Source organism: Ostrea edulis, chromosome 3, assembly GCF_947568905.1.
Source record: "Ostrea edulis chromosome 3, xbOstEdul1.1, whole genome shotgun sequence".
NCBI lineage: Eukaryota > Metazoa > Mollusca > Bivalvia > Ostreida > Ostreidae > Ostrea > Ostrea edulis.
This window is the reverse complement of record NC_079166.1, coordinates 11,714,709-11,738,248: the sequence shown is the minus strand read 5'-3', so window position 1 is coordinate 11,738,248 and position 23,540 is coordinate 11,714,709. Positions and strand designations below refer to the sequence as shown.

At 39.0% G+C, this 23,540-nt stretch overlaps 4 protein-coding genes across 17 annotated transcripts in view; 2 read left to right on the top strand and 2 right to left on the bottom strand.

Moving 5' to 3' along the window:
- LOC125674389 (WD repeat-containing protein 3-like) overlaps window positions 1-9,660 on the top strand; it is a 33,911-nt gene extending 24,251 nt beyond the window's left edge. For both annotated transcript variants that reach the window (XM_056160044.1, XM_056160045.1), the window contains 11 exons: window positions 134-235; window positions 3,425-3,510; window positions 3,609-3,677; window positions 4,133-4,205; window positions 4,461-4,618; window positions 5,764-5,875; window positions 6,045-6,179; window positions 8,196-8,306; window positions 8,546-8,638; window positions 8,737-8,831; window positions 9,251-9,660. In XM_056160044.1, the coding sequence (XP_056016019.1) occupies window positions 134-235; window positions 3,425-3,510; window positions 3,609-3,677; window positions 4,133-4,205; window positions 4,461-4,618; window positions 5,764-5,875; window positions 6,045-6,179; window positions 8,196-8,306; window positions 8,546-8,638; window positions 8,737-8,831; window positions 9,251-9,620 (1,404 nt within the window). In that variant the 3' untranslated portion in view covers window positions 9,621-9,660. The remainder of the gene's footprint in view (window positions 1-133; window positions 236-3,424; window positions 3,511-3,608; window positions 3,678-4,132; window positions 4,206-4,460; window positions 4,619-5,763; window positions 5,876-6,044; window positions 6,180-8,195; window positions 8,307-8,545; window positions 8,639-8,736; window positions 8,832-9,250) is intronic.
- A 1,094-nt stretch (window positions 9,661-10,754) lies between these two features.
- LOC125674390 (tripartite motif-containing protein 2-like) lies at window positions 10,755-17,328 on the bottom strand. Of its 2 annotated transcripts, none has more exons than XM_048911525.2 (2): window positions 17,245-17,328; window positions 10,755-13,843 (listed from the first exon to the last, which is right to left on the bottom strand). In XM_048911525.2, exon 2 carries the CDS (start codon window positions 13,840-13,842, stop codon window positions 12,085-12,087), a length of 1,758 nt encoding a protein of 585 aa, XP_048767482.2. In that variant the 5' UTR covers window position 13,843; window positions 17,245-17,328; the 3' UTR covers window positions 10,755-12,084. The 2 variants fall into 2 exon arrangements, with proteins under 2 accessions (XP_048767482.2, XP_048767481.2); XM_048911524.2 differs by having other exon boundaries at window positions 16,980-17,303.
- LOC125674398 (E3 ubiquitin-protein ligase TRIM71-like) lies at window positions 16,491-21,474 on the top strand. Its single transcript, XM_048911545.2, has 2 exons — window positions 16,491-16,750; window positions 20,313-21,474. The coding sequence occupies exon 2, from the start codon at window positions 20,317-20,319 to the stop codon at window positions 21,421-21,423; it is 1,107 nt and encodes a 368-aa protein (XP_048767502.2). The 5' UTR covers window positions 16,491-16,750; window positions 20,313-20,316; the 3' UTR covers window positions 21,424-21,474.
- The window catches only part of LOC125674387 (inositol hexakisphosphate and diphosphoinositol-pentakisphosphate kinase 2-like), a 120,104-nt gene continuing 118,029 nt past the window's right edge, over window positions 21,466-23,540 (bottom strand). For all 12 annotated transcript variants that reach the window (XM_056160032.1, XM_048911521.2, XM_056160038.1 and 9 more), the window contains one exon: window positions 21,466-22,294. In XM_056160032.1, the coding sequence (XP_056016007.1) occupies window positions 22,152-22,294 (143 nt within the window). In that variant the 3' untranslated portion in view covers window positions 21,466-22,151. The remainder of the gene's footprint in view (window positions 22,295-23,540) is intronic.

The window sequence follows — 23,540 nt, the reverse complement described above, 5'->3', positions numbered from 1 at the left end:
ATGATATCGGACTCTAGATCAGTATTGCAGTCCTCTGTAATCGATCTCGTTTTATAGATTTTAATTGGGAAGAATAAGTCAAAGTGTGATAGTCAGTGTGCAGGTATTCATTATTAGTATGTTCTATTATTAGAGCGGGAAACTACTCATCTTTGATGTTGGCAGTGGTGGACTCTTGGAGGAGCTGGAGGCCCATAAAGGGGCAGTGTGGTCCTTATGTATGTCACCAGACAGGGTGAGTTCTATACAGCTTTAATAGATAGTCACCAGACAGAATGAGTTCTATACAGCTTTAATAGATAGTCACCAGACCGGGTAAGTTCTATACAGCTTTAATAGATAGTCACCAGACAGAGTGAGTTCTATACAGCTTTAATAGATAATCACCAGACAGGGTGAGTTCTAAACAGCTTTAATAGACAGTCACCAGACAGAATGAGTTCTATACAGCTTTAATAGATAGTCACCAGACCAGGTAAGTTCTATACAGCTTTAATAGATAGTCACCAGACAGGGTGAGTTCTATACAGCTTTAATAGATAGTCACCAGACAGGGTGAGTTCTAAACAGCTTTAATAGACAGTCACCAGACAGAATGAGTTCTATACAGATTTAATAGATAGTCACCAGACCGGGTAAGTTCTATACAGCTTTAATAGATAGTCACCAGACAGAGTGAGTTCTATACAGCTTTAATAGATAGTCACCAGACAGGGTGAGTTCTAAACAGCTTTAATAGACAGTCACCAGACAGAATGAGTTCTATACAGATTTAATAGATAGTCACCAGACCGGGTAAGTTCTATACAGCTTTAATAGATAGTCACCAGACAGAGTGAGTTCTATACAGCTTTAATAGTCACCAGACAGAATGAGTTCTATACAGCTGTAATAGATAGTCACCAGACAGGGTGAGTTCTATACAGCTTTAATAGATAGTCACCAGACAGAATGAGTTCTATACAGATTTAATAGATAGTCACCAGACAGAGTGAGTTCTATACAGCTTTAATAGACAGTCACCAGACAGGGTGAGTTCTATACAGCTTTAATAGATAGTCACCAGACAGGGTGAGTTATATACAGCTTTAATAGATAGTCACCAGACAGGATGAGTTCTATACAGCTTTAATAGACAGTCACCAGACAGAGTGAGTTCTATACAGCTTTAATAGACAGTCACCAGACAGGGTGAGTTCTGTATAGCTTTAATAGATAGTCACCAGACAGAGTGAGTTCTATACAGCTTTAATAGATAGTCACCAGACAGGGTGAGTTCTATACAGCTTTAATAGATAGTCACCAGACAGGGTGAGTTCTATACAGATTTAATAGATAGTCACCAGACAGAGTGAGTTCTATACAGCTTTAATAGATAGTCACCAGACAGGGTGAGTTCTATACAGCTTTAATAGATAGTCACCAGACAGAATGAGTTCTATACAGATTTAATAGATAGTCAATATACAATGCAGTTACTTATACAGGTATACTAGATACTGTAGTTAATACACAACAGTTACGTATATACATATAGAATAGTTACATGTATACATATAGATATTTAATACACAACACTTACGTATATACATATAGAACAGTTGCATGTATATATATAGATATTTGGTACATAACTTGGGAGTATTGGTTACATTAAGAAGTGTTTATAGTTTTCATGAACTTGTAATGTCATCTCTATATTTAGGGCTGTTCCATTAAAACATATGAGGTACCCGGGAACGGCAATTAAAAAAAAATCTATGGGTGCTTGTCATTGGTAGAAAATTGCATATATGGTGGGTACCTACTGCCAGAAAACTGCATCTGTGGGTGGTTGTTTTGATAAAATCTTTATTTTTTACCGAAACTGAGAGGAATGCAACAAGAGAAGGGAAGGGTTGAAAGTAGAATGTGAAACGAACGCCGTTTTCTGTCTTCATTTTATCTCGGTCGATGAGGTTCCGTGATCCGGTTATCGTTTCCAGTTTGACTCTAAAATTATAGCGACCGGAAATAAGGATTATCTCCCTTGTCCAAAATGGAAAACGAAACGTGCTCGTGGTCCATTGAAACGGTTTTTGATTTTTTCTTGCTGCAATAATGTAGCCCTATCCAATTTTTTTTTATTCTGACGTTTTCGGGATGAGGCTACAATTCCATAGGATTTCCGTAATGGTGCAAAATAATTTTATGAATAACCGATAATAAACTCTGCACTGTGTATTAGTCCCAAATGTTGTTTACAAATTACACCAAAAGGAGTACCAACTTTGTGCTCGGGCATGTCTAATAAAGGTGTTTTTCATTAAATATAATGTTCAGCATGCAAAATTCTTCATCTGCTCCGCCATGCTTGTTATTGCGAAATCTCGTAGGTGGATCTAATGAAAAAGCTAAACATTGACAATCGGCACGAAAATGTAGTTACTTGAGCCACTTCGACAAAGAAAGGAAAATCATATTGTTGCAGAAAGAATTTACACTCTGCTGTTCGGTTTTTAACTTGATATTAAATTCAAACCTTTTCAATACCGACGAAATAGCTTTCGCCTCCATACTTGTCCATTGATGTAAATACTACTTTATATGACATATGCAAATGACTTGTCCATCGGAAGTTGAAACTTCAGTACATCAAACATGGCGCACAAATATGAATCGAGAAATTAGAATTTATCGAAATTGTTGAAAACGGTAGAATAGAGCCTCACAAATCTTAAGTTGCAGGTTGTAAATTTATATATTGACTAAGAAACATAGAATATCATTTTATTTACGTAAAGAGACACATTTTCTTGTTTTTTAATACTCAAAATACTAGTCAATTTTAAAACTTTTAATAGTTGTTTTTGAACATTTACAATACTAGACTTTTTATGAACAGGTAGACTTATAAAATTAATTTAGTTCATCATGTTTAAGAAAGACAGTCTTGATAAAATAAATTGATGGTTCTATGATCAAGCTTCATTGATGGCCAATTATTTGAATGGTGACGACACCCAAGATACTCTTCTTCTTTTTACTATCATGCTTGGGAACATCTGAAAATAGACCTCTATTCAGGCGTTATAAATAGTCATTCATACATATTGAATTTAAAGAAAAAGTGTTTTTCACATTTATTTCACTTCTATGGGTGGTGCCGCACTAACTAAAATTGCTTCTGTGAGTGGTCCCTCATTACATTTTTATGCTTCTATGGGTGGTTACCCAAATTTTAAAGTGCCTTCCCCGGGTACCTCATATGTTTTAATGGAACAGCCCTTACCATTTCTTTGTTTAGAAACTCTGTGATTTTGATTGGTTATTTATTTATTTTCTTTGTTTAGAAACTCGTTGATTTTGATTGATTATTTATTTATTTTCTTAGTTTAGAAACTCAGTGATTTTGATTGGTTATGTATTTATTTTCTGGTAACAGAGGGGAATAGCTACAGGTAGTGCTGACAAGTCCGTCAGTTTTTGGAAGTTCGAGCTGATCACCGACGAAAAGTTCTCCCTCACAAGGTAACGTAAACAAGTACTTAAATTGTGCAGGAAATAAGACGAAATATGAATATCAGATTTAAGTGTTAATTGCCAATATTTTCCTAATGGACATTTAGTAAAAGGCTGACCCTGGAGTTGGAGAAAACTTTGAAGATGGATGAAGACGTGCTTTGTGTCAAATACAGGTAAGATGATGGTAGCTGTTGAATTATGGGAATATTTTTAAAGATATCATGTAGACAGCAATTATTTGTTACCATCTAAACTGTCATTCATCATGAACAATAAGAATGTGTGTTAATTAAAGTAAGAAAATGTGCTCGTCATAACCTTATTCCTACATTGAGTTCAGCTGTCATTTTCCTCAGTCTTTCTGCTACTGAGCATATTAAACTACTTCATCACAGTCTTTGTCACATCTATATCAAATGCAGAGGTTGCACAGTTCCAAGATATATTTTTGGTCTAAAATGGTCATTTTAGGAAATGGTCATTTTAGGCAAATTATCAAAATACATAAACAAAAGTGCTTTTTAAATTTAGCATACCTCTTCCTGAATTTGATTAAGTCTCTTTTTCAACATTTTGATTTTGACTTGATTTTATCTCTATGTAAGGTGTGATGTGTTGACTTTTTCAGTCCGGATCAGCGCCTTATAGCTGTTTCTCTGTTAGACAATACAGTGAAGGTCTTCTTTGCTGATACTCTGAAGGTTTGTCCAGCTTTGAACCACAAACACTTTTAAATGGAAATGCAATGCCACATATAGCTATGTGATGCAAACATTGGAAAAATACATATACCTTTAAATGAATAATGCCTGTGAAAGGCGATGATATTAATGAACAGTGATCAATCTCATAACTGCTAAGCCTGTCTCTTTATTTGTTGGCTTAAAAATTTGTTCAGAATTGCGGAGCATCGTCATTTTATCTGGTCATTGTTACATCCTCTGTGTTTTGTTCAGTTTTTCCTGTCCTTGTATGGACACAAACTCCCTGTCACCTGTATGGACATCTCGCACGACAGCACTCTTCTCGTGTCCGGATCAGCGGACCGGAACATCAAGATCTGGGGGCTGGACTTTGGAGACTGCCACAAATCAATTTTTGCTCATGATGATAGGTAATTTTTCTGCCTCTGTTAGGATTATATCAATTTGATTTTTTGTTGGTAGCTTAACAAGCAGTTTAAGAGCACCTTCTGGGCTATGAATAATTGTTTCTTTGTACTGGTCACTAGGGCTACTGGACTTATGGTCAAATGAGAAATTTCACCATTCCATTACACCAGTTCAAATGAAAACTACTGGCCCAAAATTACAGATTAAGGTGGCTCACTACACCCAGAAATATTTTCACAAATCGGTACGAATTGATTTAAATATAAAAGATATGATGATATACAATAAGTATATATGCCAAAAAGGCAAAACATATACAAATTTGGATAAAAACATGATTTAAAAAAAAAAACGATTTCAACACATATGAATTAAAGACTCTGGGGGATTTTAACTCGAGATCTGCGGTTCACCAGCCCAATGCTTTAGCCACTGAGCTACGATGATAGACAAACAAATCGATCGATACAAATAAGTTCACAAAACATTTAAATCGCCATCTTGTGACGTGGTGTCATACAGAGTATAAGTTACCTTAAGCATATGTTATCCACAGTTATACGTGTTTCGTGTACAGTGTACCTATGTTGAACAGGTTCTGTGTTTTGTTCACACAAAATGTAGTTTAAAAAAGTTGAAGTTTCGTGTTCTTTAAAATGAAACAATGTGTCAATTTTACCAGCCCAAATGTGGTAGAATATTTATAAATATTAAGAATTAGCACGCCCAGAGGACATGTAGTCTTTACACAGTATTGCCCCAAAAGCCAACATATACTGCCTCCAGACTATGAATTGTTTGAGTCCTAAACTGTACAGTATTTATACATGTTATTTGGGAATTGAATCCCGAGTCTCTGGAGTACATTATCAGATGTACTCTGTCAGTGACAGGTGAGTGAGTCTGAAGTCGTACTCTGTCAGTGACAGGTGAGTGAGTCTGAAGTCGTACTCTGTCAGTGACAGGTGAGTGAGTCTGAAGTCGTACTCTGTCAGTGACAGGTGAGTGAGTCTGAAGTCACACCTGTGGACCTAGTCACCTCAATTAAATTGATTGACAAACACATACTGATCGTGTTGTATGATTTAAGGTAATAAAATTTATACATGATTCTTTTTGTTTCACTCTCGTTTCAATCTATTTTCAGTGTTATGTGTACTCATTTTATATCCAAAACTCATTTAATCTTCACTGGTGGAAAAGACGGGAAAATTAAGCAGTGGGACGCAGACAGCTTTGAGCACATTGTCACGCTTCAGGTACATCCCTCTCATCAGAATGTTGTTACACAGTTTTACATGTAGTACTGAGATATTGTTTTTATCCATGACAATCATTACTTCATTTCTTGTGTAACGTTGAGCTAAAGCTGCAGATTCATTAAAGTACGAGTATATCGTTAAATTCAGCGATTGTCTCCCTTTGTAGGGCCATCACGCGGAGGTATGGAGTTTGACTGTGAGTTCCACGGGGAACTTCCTGGTGACAGCATCACATGACAAGTCCATCAGAGTGTGGGAGAAAACCAAGGAGATTGTCGTCTTAGGGGAGGAGAGGGAGATGGTACGACATTAACCAATGAAAGCTGAATTGTACCAAATCTTGGACAGGAATGAACGAGTTTTAAAAAATGCACTACATTTAGAGTCATATTGAGTACATTAGTTACCAACCAGCTAACTAAGAAAAAAATATGGAAAAATGTGTTGAATTTCAATATTTCTCTTATGATGAAGAAGCTATTATCTCTATACAGAGAATTTTATAGTGCAATTTGAACATTGTAGGAGAGAGAGAAGCTATTATCTCTGTATACAGTGACTTTGTACATTGTAGGGGAGAGAGAAGCTATTATCTCTGTATACAGTGACTTTGTACATTGTAGGAGAGAGAGAGAAGCTATTATCTCTGTATACAGTGACTTTGTACATTGTAGGAGAGAGAGAAGCTATTATCTCTGTATACAGTGACTTTGTACATTGTAGGAGAGAGAGAGAGGCTATTATCTCTGTATACAGTGACTTTGTACATTGTAGGGGAGAGAGAAGCTATTATCTCTGTATACAGTGACTGTGTACATTGTAGGAGAGAGAGAGAAGCTATTATCTCTGTATACAGTGACTTTGTACATTGTAGGGGAGAGAGAAGCTATTATCTCTGTATACAGTGACTTTGTACATTGTAGGGGAGAGAGAGAGGCTATTATCTCTGTATACAGTGACTTTGTACATTGTAGGGGAGAGAGAAGCTATTATCTCTGTATACAGTGACTTTGTACATTGTAGGGGAGAGAGAAGCTATTATCTCTGTATACAGTGACTTTGTACATTGTAGGGGAGAGAGAGAGGCTATTATCTCTGTATACAGTGACTTTGTACATTGTAGGGGAGAGAGAAGCTATTATCTCTGTATACAGTGACTTTGTACATTGTAGGGGAGAGAGAAGCTATTATCTCTGTATACAGTGACTTTGTACATTGTAGGGGAGAGAGAAGCTATTATCTCTGTATACAGTGACTGTGTACATTGTAGGAGAGAGAGAGAGGCTATTATCTCTGTATACAGTGACTTTGTACATTGTAGGGGAGAGAGAAGCTATTATCTCTGTATACAGTGACTGTGTACATTGTAGGAGAGAGAGAGAAGCTATTATCTCTGTATACAGTGACTTTGTACATTGTAGGAGAGAGAGAAGCTATTATCTCTGTATACAGTGACTTTGTACATTGTAGGGGAGAGAGAAGCTATTATCTCTGTATACAGTGACTTTGTACATTGTAGGGGAGAGAGAAGCTATTATCTCTGTATACAGTGACTTTGTACATTGTAGGGGAGAGAGAAGCTATTATCTCTGTATACAGTGACTTTGTACATTGTAGGGGAGAGAGAAGCTATTATCTCTGTATACAGTGACTGTGTACATTGTAGGAGAGAGAGAGAAGCTATTATCTCTGTATACAGTGACTTTGTACATTGTAGGGGAGAGAGAAGCTATTATCTCTGTATACAGTGACTTTGTACATTGTAGGGGAGAGAGAAGCTATTATCTCTGTATACAGTGACTTTGTACATTGTAGGAGAGAGAGAGAGGCTATTATCTCTGTATACAGTGACTTTGTACATTGTAGGGGAGAGAGAAGCTATTATCTCTGTATACAGTGACTGTGTACATTGTAGGAGAGAGAGAGAAGCTATTATCTCTGTATACAGTGACTTTGTACATTGTAGGAGAGAGAGAAGCTATTATCTCTGTATACAGTGACTGTGTACATTGTAGGAGAGAGAGAGAGGCTATTATCTCTGTATACAGTGACTTTGTACATTGTAGGAGAGAGGGAAGCTATTATCTCTGTATACAGTGACTTTGTACATTGTAGGAGAGAGAGAGAGGCTATTATCTCTGTATACAGTGACTTTGTACATTGTAGGGGAGAGAGAAGCTATTATCTCTGTATACAGTGACTTTGTACATTGTAGGAGAGAGAGAGAGGCTATTATCTCTGTATACAGTGACTTTGTACATTGTAGGAGAGAGAGAGAAGCTATTATCTCTGTATACAGTGACTTTGTACATTGTAGGAGAGAGAGAGGGAGGATGAAGAAGCTATTGGAGGGGAAATGGTTGTTCCAGGAGAATCTAACACAGAAGTGACCTTAGCTGGCAAGAAAACCATAGAAACAGTCAAAGGGGTGAGTATCTGTTATACGTAGATCATACACAGTAAATCCAACGGATGACACGATCCAACTGATGTCTCTCCCATCTTATTACATGATAGTGTGATGCAAATTAGTAATTCGTCTCTTTTCTAATAGTGAATCCAGACTAACTCATTATGAATTGCTTGTTTAATGGAGAAGGGAACCAAAAAAAAACCCAGTTTTTATATCAGCTTTATGATTTCCGGTGCTCTGTTTATATGTTGTAGGCAGAGAGGCTAATGGAAGCTTTAGACCTTTACAAAGAGGAATCGGCCAGACTGAAGGATCACAGAGAACAGAGTCGGAGGAAAGGACAGAAGGTATTGTCAAAACACTCAAGTTAAAAAACACAATGGAAAGTCATTGTCAGAGAGCATTTACACTGATTTTAACTTTTTAATCACTTTCTTATGTGTAGTTGCCTCCCCTGTCACTTAATCCGATGTTTATGGCGTACAAGTGCGACACACCTGAGCGATACATGCTGGAGATGCTGCGCAAAATTAAATCCAGGTCAGAAAAAGTCTTGTTTCCATTAACATTTGAGCCATTCCTAGAATAACAGCCCTTAAATATTTTAATGATAAAGTGTGAACTATATAGAACAATCCCTCAAAATATTAGAGCAATCTTGATTGTCATTAAAATATTACAGTCAATCAAAGATTACAACTTGTGATTGGTAATCATAACCTTTTTCTTTACAAGTGTGCTAAAAATGAGTTCACTTTTTTTTACTACGACGTTCTTTGATTAGATAAGGGTCTTGTTTGCTAGGAACGGCTCGTTTGATGATTTGTACAAGTAAGAGTTGCCTATCATGGTAATGAAAAATGCTGATTATGTTTTAAAGCCCAATCAGTATGTTATGATTAACTTCCTTGAAGCATTGTATTTGGGATTGTGTCCATGTCTTCATTATTGTTTTACAGCGAGCTGGAGGAGTCTCTCTTGGTCCTGCCTTTCTCCTACGTGGTAGACCTCCTGAAAGTTTTAGAGGTGTTCATCGACTCTGGCTGGGAAGTGGAACTCTCCTGTCGCTGTTTGTTCTTCCTCCTCCGAGTTCATCACGGCCAGATCACCTCCAATCTCGTCCTTCTCCCTGTAATAGACAGACTCAGACAGAAGACTCGAGATCGAGTGGGTGAACTCAGGGATAGGATTGGGTTCAATAGGGCAGGGAGTGAATTCGTACAGAAACAAATTGAGCTGGCACAAGAAACAGTCTTCTTCAGCGATGCCACAGGGAGGTTCAGAGAGAGGAAGAGAAAGAAGAGAGCGATTTTAGCTGTGAAAGTATAAACCACAGAATACATAATAAAATATTGTCTTATATCTGAAAGACTAATTTGTGCTTTACTGCAAAACATGTCATAGTCTGAAAGCATTAGACAAGTCATCTGCAAAAGTCCACAAACCAAGGTGACGTGTGTTCCTTTTGATATTGTTTTCCCCAGATGAATTAGTGCTAGTATTTCAAATTTGATACTACATGTGTATAGTTAAAATCCAATTGGAGCACGGGGTGCTATCAATAATTTCTCCTGGTCATTTCTTTCTGTCAAAAGGGACACTACCAGTGATGAATCAGGGACACTTCCAGTGATGAATCAGTGACACTACCAGTGATGAATCAGTGACACTACCAGTGATGAATCAGGGACACTACCAGTGATGAATCAGTGACACTACCAGTGATGAATCAGGAATGTACAATACACATGTTCTGTGGATGTGTTCTGGTGCATCACTCTGAGGTCATTATTGTGTCGCCTGCGTTACGCAGTGGCGACATATAGGGATCACTATCCGTCGTCCTGTGTCGTCGTCTGGCGTCGTCACAAAAAATTTCTGTCACAGTTTTCTCAAAAACCACATGGGGCAACTCCCTGATATTTGGCACAGAGCATCACTGTGGCCAACTGTATTGTGTAAGACATTTTCGAATCTGTCGCTTATCAACTTCCTGTTTGCCGGGACTTAGAATTTTTTACAGCAAAAAAATTTCTGTCACAGTTTTCTCAAGAACCACATGGGGCAACTCCCTGATATTTGGCACAGAGCATCAGTGTGGCCAACTGTATTGTGTAAGACATTTTCGAATCTGTCGCTTATCAACTTCCTGTTTGCCGGGACTTAGAATTTTTTACAGCAAAAAAAATTCTGTCACAGTTTTCTCAAGAACCACATGGGACAACTCCCTGATATTTGGCACAGAGCATCAATGTGGCCAACTGTATTGTGTAAGACATTTTCGAATCTGTCGCTTATCAACTTCCTCTTTAGTGACAAAAACCATTTCAATAATTTACTTTTTCAACATTATACGTGATATATTACATATAGAATGAACTAGCAGGCGACACATGTCTTCCGGGGAAGACTTAATACTGCGTTGCAAAGATTTGCATTTGTCACTGGTTTGGTCACAAAGTATTTTTAAGAAAATAAACGACTTCACTTTATTGACATTTGCCATGTTTCTGGAACAATATTATCAACAGCAAATTACAAATAGAAATATACTTACATACACAATTTTTAAGATCACTCAATATTTAGAGGTTCATTTATGGGACTAAAGCACATCTTAAAAGATATATATATGTAGATGGTTTGATCAGATAAAACTGACAGGATTCAAAATTGGTTTTTAATTTATGGGGGGCATCTTTAATATACGAGTTATTGTTGAATGAATCATCTTGCATAAATCTAATTCATAAAATGGAGATAAAGTGCTCCTCATCCTGGATAGGCATGAATGATTCATAATTTTTAGTTTGGGAATATTTTTCGTGATTTATTTAGAATTAGTAATTGATGGATAATTCACACTGTACAAACGGTGCTTATGAAAAAACCAGGTACTGTGTGAACTTCAACCAATTATTAAATCTACTGCAATTACATCTACTAAAACTGTATTTTAATTTGCTACAATGACTGATTAGAGAAGTTTCTTGTATAACATTTTCATTCTGACGATCCAGCAAAACGGTTTTGGAAGGTATATCTATAACACTCACTGAATGGCACCAAGGGCATTGTAACCAGAGCAGAGATTGCGTGTAACTTGGAATATGTTCTCCTTTAGATGCCCGTCCAAAATACGTAAAACCACAAAAGCAGCACAGGACACTTCCCATAGAGCAAGGCGAGGTTTTAATGTGCAAAAGTACATAAACGAGTAAGTGTATGTGTTGAAAACAGTTGTGATAAAGGAAATTGATTACGGATTTGGCAATATTTCGGCCATTTTACGGCAGTTAATGAAATTGAGTTTGGAAGATAATAATACGGATATTAGGATATTAAAGTTGAGCTTATATTTTTGTTCATGACCGAGCGACTGAAGATGACAGATTGCAAACCAGGAAGCAGTGGGTTTTTTTGTTTTTGTTTTGGTAAGACACGGACAACAAAACACTGCAAATATAGTTGATCATTTTTTCTCAGGGGCTTGTAGAGGAAACCTCCCATCTTATTTTTCTATTTGAACATGCAACACCTAATCCGACTCCATAAAGAAGAAGTGTTTTTCTATAGAAAATGTCCCAGGGAAAGTGTGTGTTGAATTGGAGGCTTTTCGGTGAGATTTCCTATGCGGTATTGGTACTCGTATTTTGTAAGAGACAGGCACCAATATGGAAGGCTTTAGTGAGGTTTCCATCAGAATAATTGGTCCATGAATCTATGCTTTTCAAGGCCTATCCTTGGATCAAATGTATGCGGAATCAACACATATTGGCTGTATTCTGTTCACTTATAAGTCCCGCAAATATCTAATCTTCTTCACCTTCCCAGAGAACTTCTCAGCTACATAGAGATTATCAGCAGCGTCGAGAGCTAGCCCAGCTGGACTACAGCAGATGTTGCTAAGGTAACCGAGGAACTGTCCATTTATATCGAGGATATGGATGCAATCATTTGTTGAATCGGCGACAAGGATGTGACACTGACTGTCTGTAGCGACTCCCATTGGCTCAAACTTTAAATCCTTCTGAGGAATGGTGCGTCCGGTGTACCGGAATTTTAATTTCCCATCTTTCTTCGTGACCACTACTGCACTTGCGCCACAATCAGACACGCAGATATCTTGATTTTGGTTTTCTGTGATGTATTTGGTAATCGTTATTTTGTCTGAGGAATAGAGAGGCTTGTGTTCATCATCAAACTCGATTGTTTGCTTCACTTCAGAACTTGCTGTGAAACGAACAACCTTGGCTTGTCGTCTGTCATCGTTCACCATGGCTACCAGAAGGTCATCGAACACCGTGGTACAAATATTCACGAGCTTCCAGCCGTGCTGTTTGATAAGCTCCTCCACTGAATCGTCTCTGATGATTTTTACACTGGTCGATCCATCACAATAAATCAGATCTCCAGTTTTCGTCACTGCGACGAACTTCTCCCCCTGATTGGTTTTGACTTCCCTCACAACAGACGATCCGACTGCTCCGAAACTGAGACGGCTAATGTATGAGGGTAGACTGGTTTTAACCAGTTTCAGCGAACTCCCACAGCCAGCAATCCATATTTCGTCATCATTCTGACACGCTACGCTTTCAAGGTCACGAAGTCCAGTTTCTGTGATGGATGCTGTCTCCGGTTCAAGGACTAGCTCTTTCTTTACCGTCGCATCCTCTTCCGAGACGTGGACGTGCTCGTTCGCAGAGACAGGTGAACCAGACCTTGTTTTGGGACTATACCCATGCTCTTGAGTTTTGATTGAGAATCCGGTAATACAACCAAACATATCTGAAAGCTGTTCCTTTTTGATCGGCTGTGATAAGATACGTGGAACTGAAACGTGGATTTTGGGAGGAAGACCTCTGAGTGCAGTATTTTTCCTCCTGTAGGACAGCGACATGCAGATCTCAAAAGAGTCCAGGGTTTCCTTATTTGAATTGATTGATTCCTCAACTTCAGTAAGGAGTTGTTTCATTTTCAACAGATGGTCGTTCAGTGCGCCAAGCTGCTTTTTCTTCATTTCGTCTATTTCTTCTTTCTGTGTGCTGACTATTAGATTAATTTCCTCATGCCATTTATCACCTTGTCTGTCGAGCTCTTCATCGAGCGATTTGTACCTGTTCTCCAGTTTATTTAAATCGGATTCTATTTGCTGAACGATATTTTCGTAACAAGGACAAATGGTCTGCTCCAACTCTTCTGTGTCGACGGCGATACGTTCCTTCTGGGTCTTGAAGATCTGGAAAATCGTGGGTAATGTGTGTCGCTGGTGCTCGCCAGAAGCTATGCAGGAAGGACATACAGGCCTCTCGCAATCCTGACAGTAATTCTCGCACCGTTCTTGGGAATGAGTTATACAGCGAGGCAATACATGTGTAATTTTTCTGTCCTGGTATTTGACAATTTGGTGTTTGTGAGGTTCATCTGACAGGTGTATTCCAACACATTTCTTACATAGGTGACGGGGACATGACATGCAGTACATCTCCACTTCAGTAAAGTCGCAGATTTCACACCTTTGGACATCTTGTGCACTATATCGAGGGTCCATTCTGTAAAACAAGTTATTCTGAAATCAGTGCCACCAGCAGACACACATCATAAATTCTAAATTTTAAATTTACGACTTAGTTGAACATCAAATGTGATAATTGTTCTATCTCGTCGATTTCTTTAAAATACGAAAGCGCGTTATTTGTATTGACAAACCTGGCACCGAAGCCAGCAAATCGAGAAGATCCCACTTTTCTAACGAGATCAAAGGAATCCCACCCTCGCGTTCCCCGGGCTCTCGTTTTCGAGACTTTGCACGAGCTCGTGCAAAGTCTCAAGAGCGAGAGATTGGGGAAAATGAGACTACTGACCGCTAGCCTATGAAGGGACTAAATACACGTATCAACACTTCGCGCAAGTTACGTCCCTTGTCCGCCATCTCCCGGATAAAAATCGTATTTCCTAACGTTGGCCTTTGTAATTTTCCTATCTGTAGCTTTGACATCTGTTATTTTTCCATCAATTGCAGTCAACTACAATAATGAACCAGATTGGGGCAACCCATTAACTTATATGAAAACTTGGTAATTGGCTAAAATTCAGTCTTACATTTAGTAAGGTAAAGAAGGAAAACTTGGGTTTTCATCGATTGACCGGGCTTTGGCTGACCCCGCAAAGGGACGTAACTCGCGGCGAAGTGTTGATACGTGTATTATGCAAAATTCCGAAGTTGTGTGGATTCATTTATTTTAATTATGAATCCTGGGGTTAGGCTAGATTTGGGGACAAAATTTTACATAATACATGGATAAAGGCAAAATAATCTTCACTAGACCAGCAAGACAATGTAGTGGCAATATCGCTTTATTAGGTCACCTGAATTCATTCAGGTGACCTATTGCTATCTGTTTTTGTCCGTCGTCGTTCGTCGTGCATCGTGCGTTAACATTTGAACATTTTCAGCTTCTTCTCTGAAACCCCTGAACCAATTTCAACCAATTTTGGCATATAGCATCTGTGGGTGAAGGGGAACAAAAATTGTGAAATTCGTGGTCCCTGTCCCCCTGGGGCCTGAGGGGTGGGGCAAAAACCATCAAAATGAGTGTAATTTTAAAAAATCTTCTTCTTTACTCCTGGACATCAAGAAGCCAAACTGTGGGCATAATTATAATGAGCATTGAGCCCTCTACCAAAATTGTGAAATTCATGGCCCCTGGGGCAGGGGTTCTTGTGTTAGGGTGGGGCTCTATTGGTCATATAGTGAAAATGGCAAAAACCATCAAAATGAGTGTAATTTTAAAAAATCTTCTTCTTTACTCCTGGACATCAAGAAGCCAAACTGTGGGCATAATTATAATGAGCAATGAGCCCTCTACCAAAATTGTGAAATTCATGGCCCCTGGGGCAGGGGTTCTTGTGTTAGGGTGGGGCTCTATTGGTCATATAGTGAAAATGTAGAAATTCTTTGAAAATCTTCTCTGTCTCTGGGTATTAAGTAGACAAACTAATAGCATGGTAATGATGAGCAAGGATGCCTCTTTATACCCCCCGCAACAAGTTGTGGGGGGGTATACTGGAATCGAGTTGTCCGTCTGTCCGTCCGTCCGTCCGTCTGTAGACGCAATGGTTTCCGGGCTCTAAAGCATTATCCTTTCCACCTACCGTCACCATATCATATATATGGACTACCCATGGGATGAAGATGTTCCCTATCGATTTTGGGGTCAAAAGGTCAAAGGTCAAGCACACTGGACATCGAAGTAGCAATATGGTTTCCGGGCTCTAAAGCGTTATCCTTTCCACCTACAGTCACCATATCATATATATGGACTATTAATGGGATGAAGATGATCCCTATCGATTTTGGGGTCAAAAGGTCAAAGGTCATGCGCACTGGACATCAAAGTAGCAACACTCAGAAAAGAGGTAGTTTATACCTATTACCAACACCCTTTGGGAGATTGGGGTAAGCGGGGGGTATTCTTAGTGAGCATAGCTCACAGTACCTCTTGTTAAAATTTGTGAAATTCATGGCCCCTGGATCAGGGGTTCTGGTGCTAGGGTGGGGCTCTATAAGTCATATAGTGAAAAAGCATTATTTCTTTGAAAATCTTCTTCTCTGTCCTTGGGTATTAAGTAGACAAACCAATAGCATGGTTATGATGAGCAAGGATGTCTCTTTCAAAATTGTGAAATTCATGGCCCCTGGGTCAGGGGTTCTGGTATTAGGGTGGGGCCCTATTGATCATATAGTGAAAATGCATTTTATTTCTTTGAAAATCTTCTCCTCTGCTGCTGGGTATTAAGTAGACAAACTAATAGTATGATAATGATGATCAAGGATGCTTCTTTCAAAACTGAAATTTATGGCCCCTGGGTCAGGGGTTCTGGTGCAAAGGCGGGGCTGACCACATAGCTATTCAATATTTCTTCCATCCAAAAGTAAAATTCTTATATTTAAACACAAACCTAATTCAAACATTGGAAGGTTGTTACATGATACTCAGGTGACCTATAAGGCCCCTGGGCCTCTTGTTCCTATGTTGTGTGGGTTCGGTTAACTCATGGATCGTGAGGCTTAGGTGGGTCATAGGTTCCAATTTTTTAATGCTAGAGTGGGGTCATATCATGGGTTCAGAATTTCTCGCGGGATAAAGATTTTCTTTAGAAGAACAGCAAGGCCTATATACGCGTCTCAGGTGAGTGTTGTGGTCCATGGGTCTCTTGTTTAAATCATGCAATTTATGTATGTCATAATTTTATATCAAATGTGGCTTAAAAACAGCTAAAGAAAAAAAGTAATTCGTTTAACACGAGCAGTTTAAAGTAGCTATCGATATAAGGAAGTGGACTATATTTATGAAGTCCTTCACGTGCTGTCGTACAATAGATGACCTAGTTTCGTCGCAAGCGTCAGGACTAATAGAAACAGCTCATACCCTCTAAACTGATCGTCAAAATAAGTGGTAAGTAGAATTGTATTGTACACGCAGCATTTTCCTCGGGATGTTTATACTTGTATTATATATACATTTCTCCTGTTGATTCTGGGCGTTTTGCTGTGTACACATTTCGGCTTTATCAGCGCGTCATACTTGTAATCGAGTAAGCTGTTCACCCGATATTGAGTTAAATTAACTTATTTAGTTTGTATTTTATTACCATTATCTTTCAAGCATGATGAAAGGTACTTACCTTAACTCTTGTATCAGTCAGCATTAGCTGTGCTATTATCTACATGCTCAGACATGGCAGTCCATTCAAAATGAAAGTAGAACAAAGTCTGTTTGGACATATCCCATATATCATGTAGTGAACATTTGCTCATCCTATTCCGAGATTTCACATGATCAGTTTTTAGGTGAGGTGGTATAAAGTTTAACCTGCGTATAATACTCGGGGCTGGGCCGCATTAGCAATTAACAAGTTGCGGGTTCTTTAATATCGTAACAATGCCTACCGTGCCACGGGACCTGGTTTTTATACGCCCGTCTTTATGGTACAGCGATGTCTGTACATCCGTCTGTCCGTCCGTTCGGGGTTTTCTCTTTATAATTTTATTTTCCTTTAACATATCGTGCTGAAACTTGCTGTGTTGTGTAGCTTCTTTGTGGGTCACTCTAGATCATACTGCAATTTTGATCCATTTCGACCTTTTTTCCAGGAGTTTTGCCCCTTTATTTGGAAATAATTATTATATGGAGGGTACATAATTTGTCCACCCAACTCCTCCCACAGTTTTCAATTGAGAGCCTTCTTATTATGCCCCCATTCAAAGAAGAGGGGCATGTTGGTTTGCACCTGTCGGTCGGTCGGTAGACCACGTTGTCCGCTCAATATCTTGAGAATCATTCACTTGACGATAATGATATTTCAGATGTGGGTTGGTTATGAGTAGAAGAGGACCCCTATTGTTTTTCAAGTCAAAAGGTCAAGGGTCAATCTACTCTGGACATAGGAATATAATGTCCGCTCAATATCTTGAGAACCCTTTGCTTGAAAAACATCAAACTTAGCACACTGGTACATCCTAAGGAGTAGATGACCCTGACCCCTATTGATTTTGAGGTCATATGGTCAAGGGTCAAACTGGGCATAGGAATATACTGACCATTCAATGTCTAGAGACCCTATGCTTGACAGACATCAAACTTGGTACACCAGTACATCTTCAGAAGAAGATGACCCCTATTTATTTTTAGGTCACATGGTCAAAGGTCAAGGGTCAAACTGGACATAGGAATATACTGTCCACTCAATATCTTGAGAACCCTTTGCTTGAAAAACATCAAACTTAGCACACTGGTACATCCTAAGGAGTAGATGACCCTGACCCCTATTGATTTTGAGGTCAAAGGTCAAGGGTCAAACTGGGCATAGGAATATACTGACCATTCAATGTCTAGAGACCCTATGCTTGACAGACATCAAACTTGGTACACCAGTACATCTTCAGAAGAAGATGACCCCTATTTATTTTTAGGTCACATGGTCAAAGGTCAAGGGTCAAACAGGACTTTAGAATATACTGTCCGCTCAATATCTTGAGAACCCTTTGCTTGACAGACATCAAACTTCATACACTGGTACATCTTCAGGAGAAGATGACCCCTATTGATTTTGAGGTCACATGGTCAAAGGTCAAACTGGACATAGGAATATACTGTCCGTTCAATATCTTGAGAACCCTTTGCTTGACAGACATCAAACTTGGTACACTGGTACATCTTCAGGAGAAGATGATCCTTATTGATTTTGAGGTCACATGTTTAAAGGTCAAGGGTCAACCTGAACATTGGAATGTACTGTCCGCTCAATATTTTGAGAACCCTTTGTTTGACAGACATCAAACTAGTACAGTGGTGTATATTCAGAAGGAGATGACTCCTATTGATTTTGAGGTCACATAGTCAAAGGTCTAACTGAACATAGTAATATACTGTCCACTCAATATCTTGATAACCCTTTTGCTTGACAGGCATCAAACTTAGTACACTGGTACATCTCCAGGAGAAGATGACCCATATTGATTTTGAGGTCAAAAGTCAATTGTTGAACTGGACATAGTAATATATTGTCTCCTATATCTTAAGAATTATTTGCTTGATTGTCACCAAACTTGGTACACTGATACAGCATAAGGAGTAGATGACCCCTATTGATTTTTAGGTCACATGGTCAATTCACTCTTGACATAGGAAGATATTGTCTGCTCAATATTTTGAATTGATGATACTACTATCAATTAAATGATGTGTATGTATAACCCTTTTCAATTTTGCACCATGGGGGGCATATGTGTTTTACAAACATCTCTTGTTTTGTGGAGTGTTTGTATGGGTATTGAAGATGTGCATGTGGGATGGATTTTGATTTTCTAAGATTTTTGAGAAAATTACAGGTTGTTGAACTTAGTCTATTTGGAAATTAATATTATATGAAGGGTACATAATTTGTCTGCCCTACTCCTCCCTCAGTTTTCAAGTGAGGACCTTCTCATTTTGTGGAGTGTTTGTATGGGTATTGAAGATGTGCATCTGGGGAAGGATTTTGATTTTCTTCCATTTTTGAAAAAATTACAGGTTGTTGAACTTGGTCCATTTTGAGGAAATCTAGATTTTTAAGTTAAGACCCTTTGTTCATATGAAAGTTTGTCACAGCCTCATGATGGCTGATAATACCTGAAGCAAAGTTATACAAATTATAGCACAAGAAAAACACCCTATGTAAGCATTTCTCGGGCGTATTTAACCGTTTGTGGTACTCTTGTTATAATTAAGGCCTTCCACTTTTAACGCCGGACGCTTGTCGAGGGAACAGTTATTACCCATTACCTATGTTAGACACGCGCTGATATCTAGAATTGAACCCAAGCGTCCCGATTGCAGAGCGAGCGCCTTAGGTCCTCAGTACCCCTTGCTTGTCGTGAGAGACGACAAATTGGGCCTCGGTTTTTGCGGTATCATCCGAAGGACCTTCGGATGAGACCGCAAAAACCGAGGCCCCGTGTCACAGCAGGTGTGGTACGATAAAGAACCCTCCCTGCTCAGTGGCCATTAGCGCCGAACACGGCCCTTCACCGGCAATGGTGACGTCCGTCTTCATATGTGTGAAAAATACTCAAGGAATGTTAAACAATGTACAATCGTTTTATAAACTGGAAAAAGGCAGTCGGAAGAAAAGTTGGTAGTTGGCTGCTAAAAAGAATTTTGACAAGCATATAATAATGGTAATAAAATCTATGTATAGCCCTAACTTTTCTTCAATCGAGGAAGGGCAGTCTTACTATCACTCCGCATTTTTCGCTATGCATAGCATTTATTCATAGCTTTCAAGCTTGTTTTCTCTTCATTCACTACTACTGTCAGAAAAAGTGTGTATGTGGCGATGGAGGATACATATTTCCTCTGCATTACAAAATAACAATGATCAAACATACAAAAGTTAATCGATCTATTGCAAATTGGGACATCAGTAAACATCAAGTATCTCAATTTTGAAATATTATCATAAACTTTACTTTTGCAGGAAAATGGCGTGTGCATTTCCAGAGGAGGATTTGAATGAAATTTGTGATCCATGTGGAGGTCAACGAACCTGTGTCTGTCTGAAGTGTGTGGTCAATTTATGTGACAAATGCAAGGACAGTCATGTTGACAATGTCGATAATCACGACATTTTGGATTTACCACAACTAGAACTCGATATGCCAATGTGCGAGGAACATGACGACGCTGCTAGTAATTCGTATTGCTGGATATGCCAGGCATCAATATGCGACGAATGCGTGAAAAAGCACGAGAGTGACGGACACGCTGTTATAGACATTGTTAGCGCAGCCATTGTCAAAAGGAATCACCTGGTAAGACAGCATGCGGAAGAAAAACACCGGATACAACCTCAGCTTGAAAATCAGGTGCAGAACATAGAGGAAGGGGTAGAGGCTTACAAAGCATATATACAAAACCTCAGAGATGCAATGGTGGCTCAAGCGGAGAGGATGAAAGAGATGGTGAATGAAATTGTCGAAGAGCGTCAACGGGAACTTAAACAGATGGAGAAGAATAGTACAATATTGCTAGAAGAACAAAGGCAGAAATTGGAGGGGCATATGGGAGAAATCAACGATACAATCAACGAGTACCGCGAAATTGAAAGGTCGGGAGATCAGGAAAAGATCAAAGAATTTGCCGATAAAAATTTGGATAAGATAAAACGACTGAAACAGTTGCCCGAGTTGGTGGAAGTGAAGCCACCAACTTATGAATCTCCACAGGTGGACGTCGACTTCATCAGAAAAATGTTTGGAACTTTAGAGATGAATACGTTCACCTGGACCACCTCCGAAAACCTTGTCCTTCCCGACACAGAAGACCTGATACAGTTACCCGAGCTCAATAAAGAAGAATTCAAACAAAAATTTGGCACGCTAATTGTGACGGAGGCCGAGGCAACGGAAGACCAAGCTCCAGAACAAAGCACAACACCAAATGATGAAGCCTCCTCTCCAACAAGAGAACGACCAGAGGTCGCTGTAGAGGAGTTACGATCTTTGGTGATTGACGAAGATTCAACAGATGGCGAGGAGTCGATGGGAGTCGAAGAAAAGAAAACTTCAGATACAGAGAGTGACCACTAGCTCATTATCTGTTAATCTCAAGAAACAAATAAATAACCAATATTGAGCATTTTTGAAGTTTTATTTTTACTCTTCCTTCCATCAATCTTTCTGATCTATATAATACTGAATGTTGAAATAACAATTTACAATGTAAAACAACACAAATCACCGTTAGTCATAATGGTTTACCGAATACTAGTGACGGACACTGAACACAGCAATAAAAAACTATCCAAGTGAATACTGTAAAGTGATGAATTTCTTCACAACAAACTGAAGTTTATTTAGTAATGTACAATTACACGGCGAGCGTGCATCAGGTGCACAGGGCCGTGAATTGTAACATAATCATTACACATACCTTAAAACAACCAAACTGTCATGAACGTATTTTATATGGATTTCTATACTTTCAATAAAAACTATTGATAAACTTGTATCAATTCAAATTCATACTAGTTATCTCTTTTGACATCATTGTCGGTTACAGACGATAAACAATTTCGCGTGACTTCTTGATAGTAATCTCTTGATATCGCTGTCGGTTACAGACGATAACAGTCTCACGAGAGAAATATTCTGTCGAAGATCACATCAATCAAGTCCATACACATGAGTCGATGATAAGACGGCAAGATTTTTCACATGACCTCCTGCATTTTGATGTATTCGCTCCTATCGAGATTCCTTATTTGGACACTACCCCTGTCAGGACTGGGATCCCCCTGGTCCCAGAGACACTTCCGCTACGTCGTCTGATCTTCTTGACTGTTGTCTTGTCGCTGGAAGATGTACGCCGCTGCTTCCTGTAGCCTACTAAGGACCAGATTTCCCATTCCTGACACAGGGGAGCTAGGGCCAGTAGAGGAATTGCTGGAGGACTGGTTTCCTGGTAGGAAGAATGTAAAACAGAAAGGTGTACAACATCTGAATTAGAATAACTACATTATACTCAGCACTGAAGTCTTCATCAGAGTGACATAAAAGAGACAGGATACTCTGATATTCCTAACTGCACACAGCAATTACACCATCGAAGATATACAATACATGTATTAGAAAATCATTTGAATTGATAGTTAATAGTGATGATTAAAAATTCATATGGTACACACATAATTAAGGACACGGGTAGGCACATCATGACTTCAGAAGTCATGAGGAGCGATTGATTGATTGATGTTTTCCGCCACACTCAACAATTTTTCAGTTATCTGGTGGTGCCCAGTTTTCATTGGTGGAAGAGAGAACCCAGATACAATGTTCCTGGGAAGAGACCACCGACCTTCCGAAAGTAAACTGGGAAACTTTCTCACTTATCGGCGCGAGCGGGATTCGAACCCACGCCGACAGGCCGTGTGATTTTGAGCGCAATGCCCTAACCACTCGGCCACGGAGACCCTTCATGAGGAGTGTATCATTGTACGAGACTGAGCAGTCACTGCACAACACAGTCACTACAAGACATTCTTGTACAATGACATACTACTCGTCTACTTCAGTGATACACTACTCATATAACAGCCACTCACTGTACTTACATGTACATCTAAATGTGTCAGAATTCCTTGCTGTACTAACATGTACATATAAATGTGTCAGAATTCCTTGCTGTACATGTACATCTAAATGTGTCAGAATTCCTTGCTGTACTAACGTGTACATCTAAATGTGTCAGAATTCCTTGATGAGGATTGATTTATTAATGATGGCATTGTCTTCCAAGAAATGTCGCATCTCTCCAATGACAAGGTTGTTAACAGGAAAATTAGTACATTAAAACAATTTTTGTCAACTTCCTGGCCATCTAAACAAGGATCATTCAAAAGGGAACAGGACTTGAGTTCCTCAGAGCAAACATTAATTGCACTATGTCAGGAAGCTTTCATAAGAAAGTCAGCTCTTCTGTCCCAGTGGTTCTTAAGAAGAATTTTTTTAAATGACCCCACCCTATTTTTAATTTGTAATTATCTTTCCTTTGAAGGTGGCATAGTCCTTCATTTGATCAAACTTGAAAGTACTTCACTGAAAGATACTTTTAGCCAAGTTTGGTTGAAATTGGTCCAGTGGTTCTAGAGAAGTCAAAAATGTGAAAAGTTTACAGACAGACAAACAATGGACAACAGGCGATCAGA

What these genes read in the sequence shown, in the direction of transcription:
- LOC125674390 (XM_048911525.2), bottom strand. Translation starts at nt 13,842, where the DNA reads ATGGACCCTCGATATAGTGCACAAGATGTCCAAAGGTGTGAAATCTGC.
- LOC125674398 (XM_048911545.2), top strand. Translation starts at nt 20,317, where the DNA reads ATGGCGTGTGCATTTCCAGAGGAGGATTTGAATGAAATTTGTGATCCA.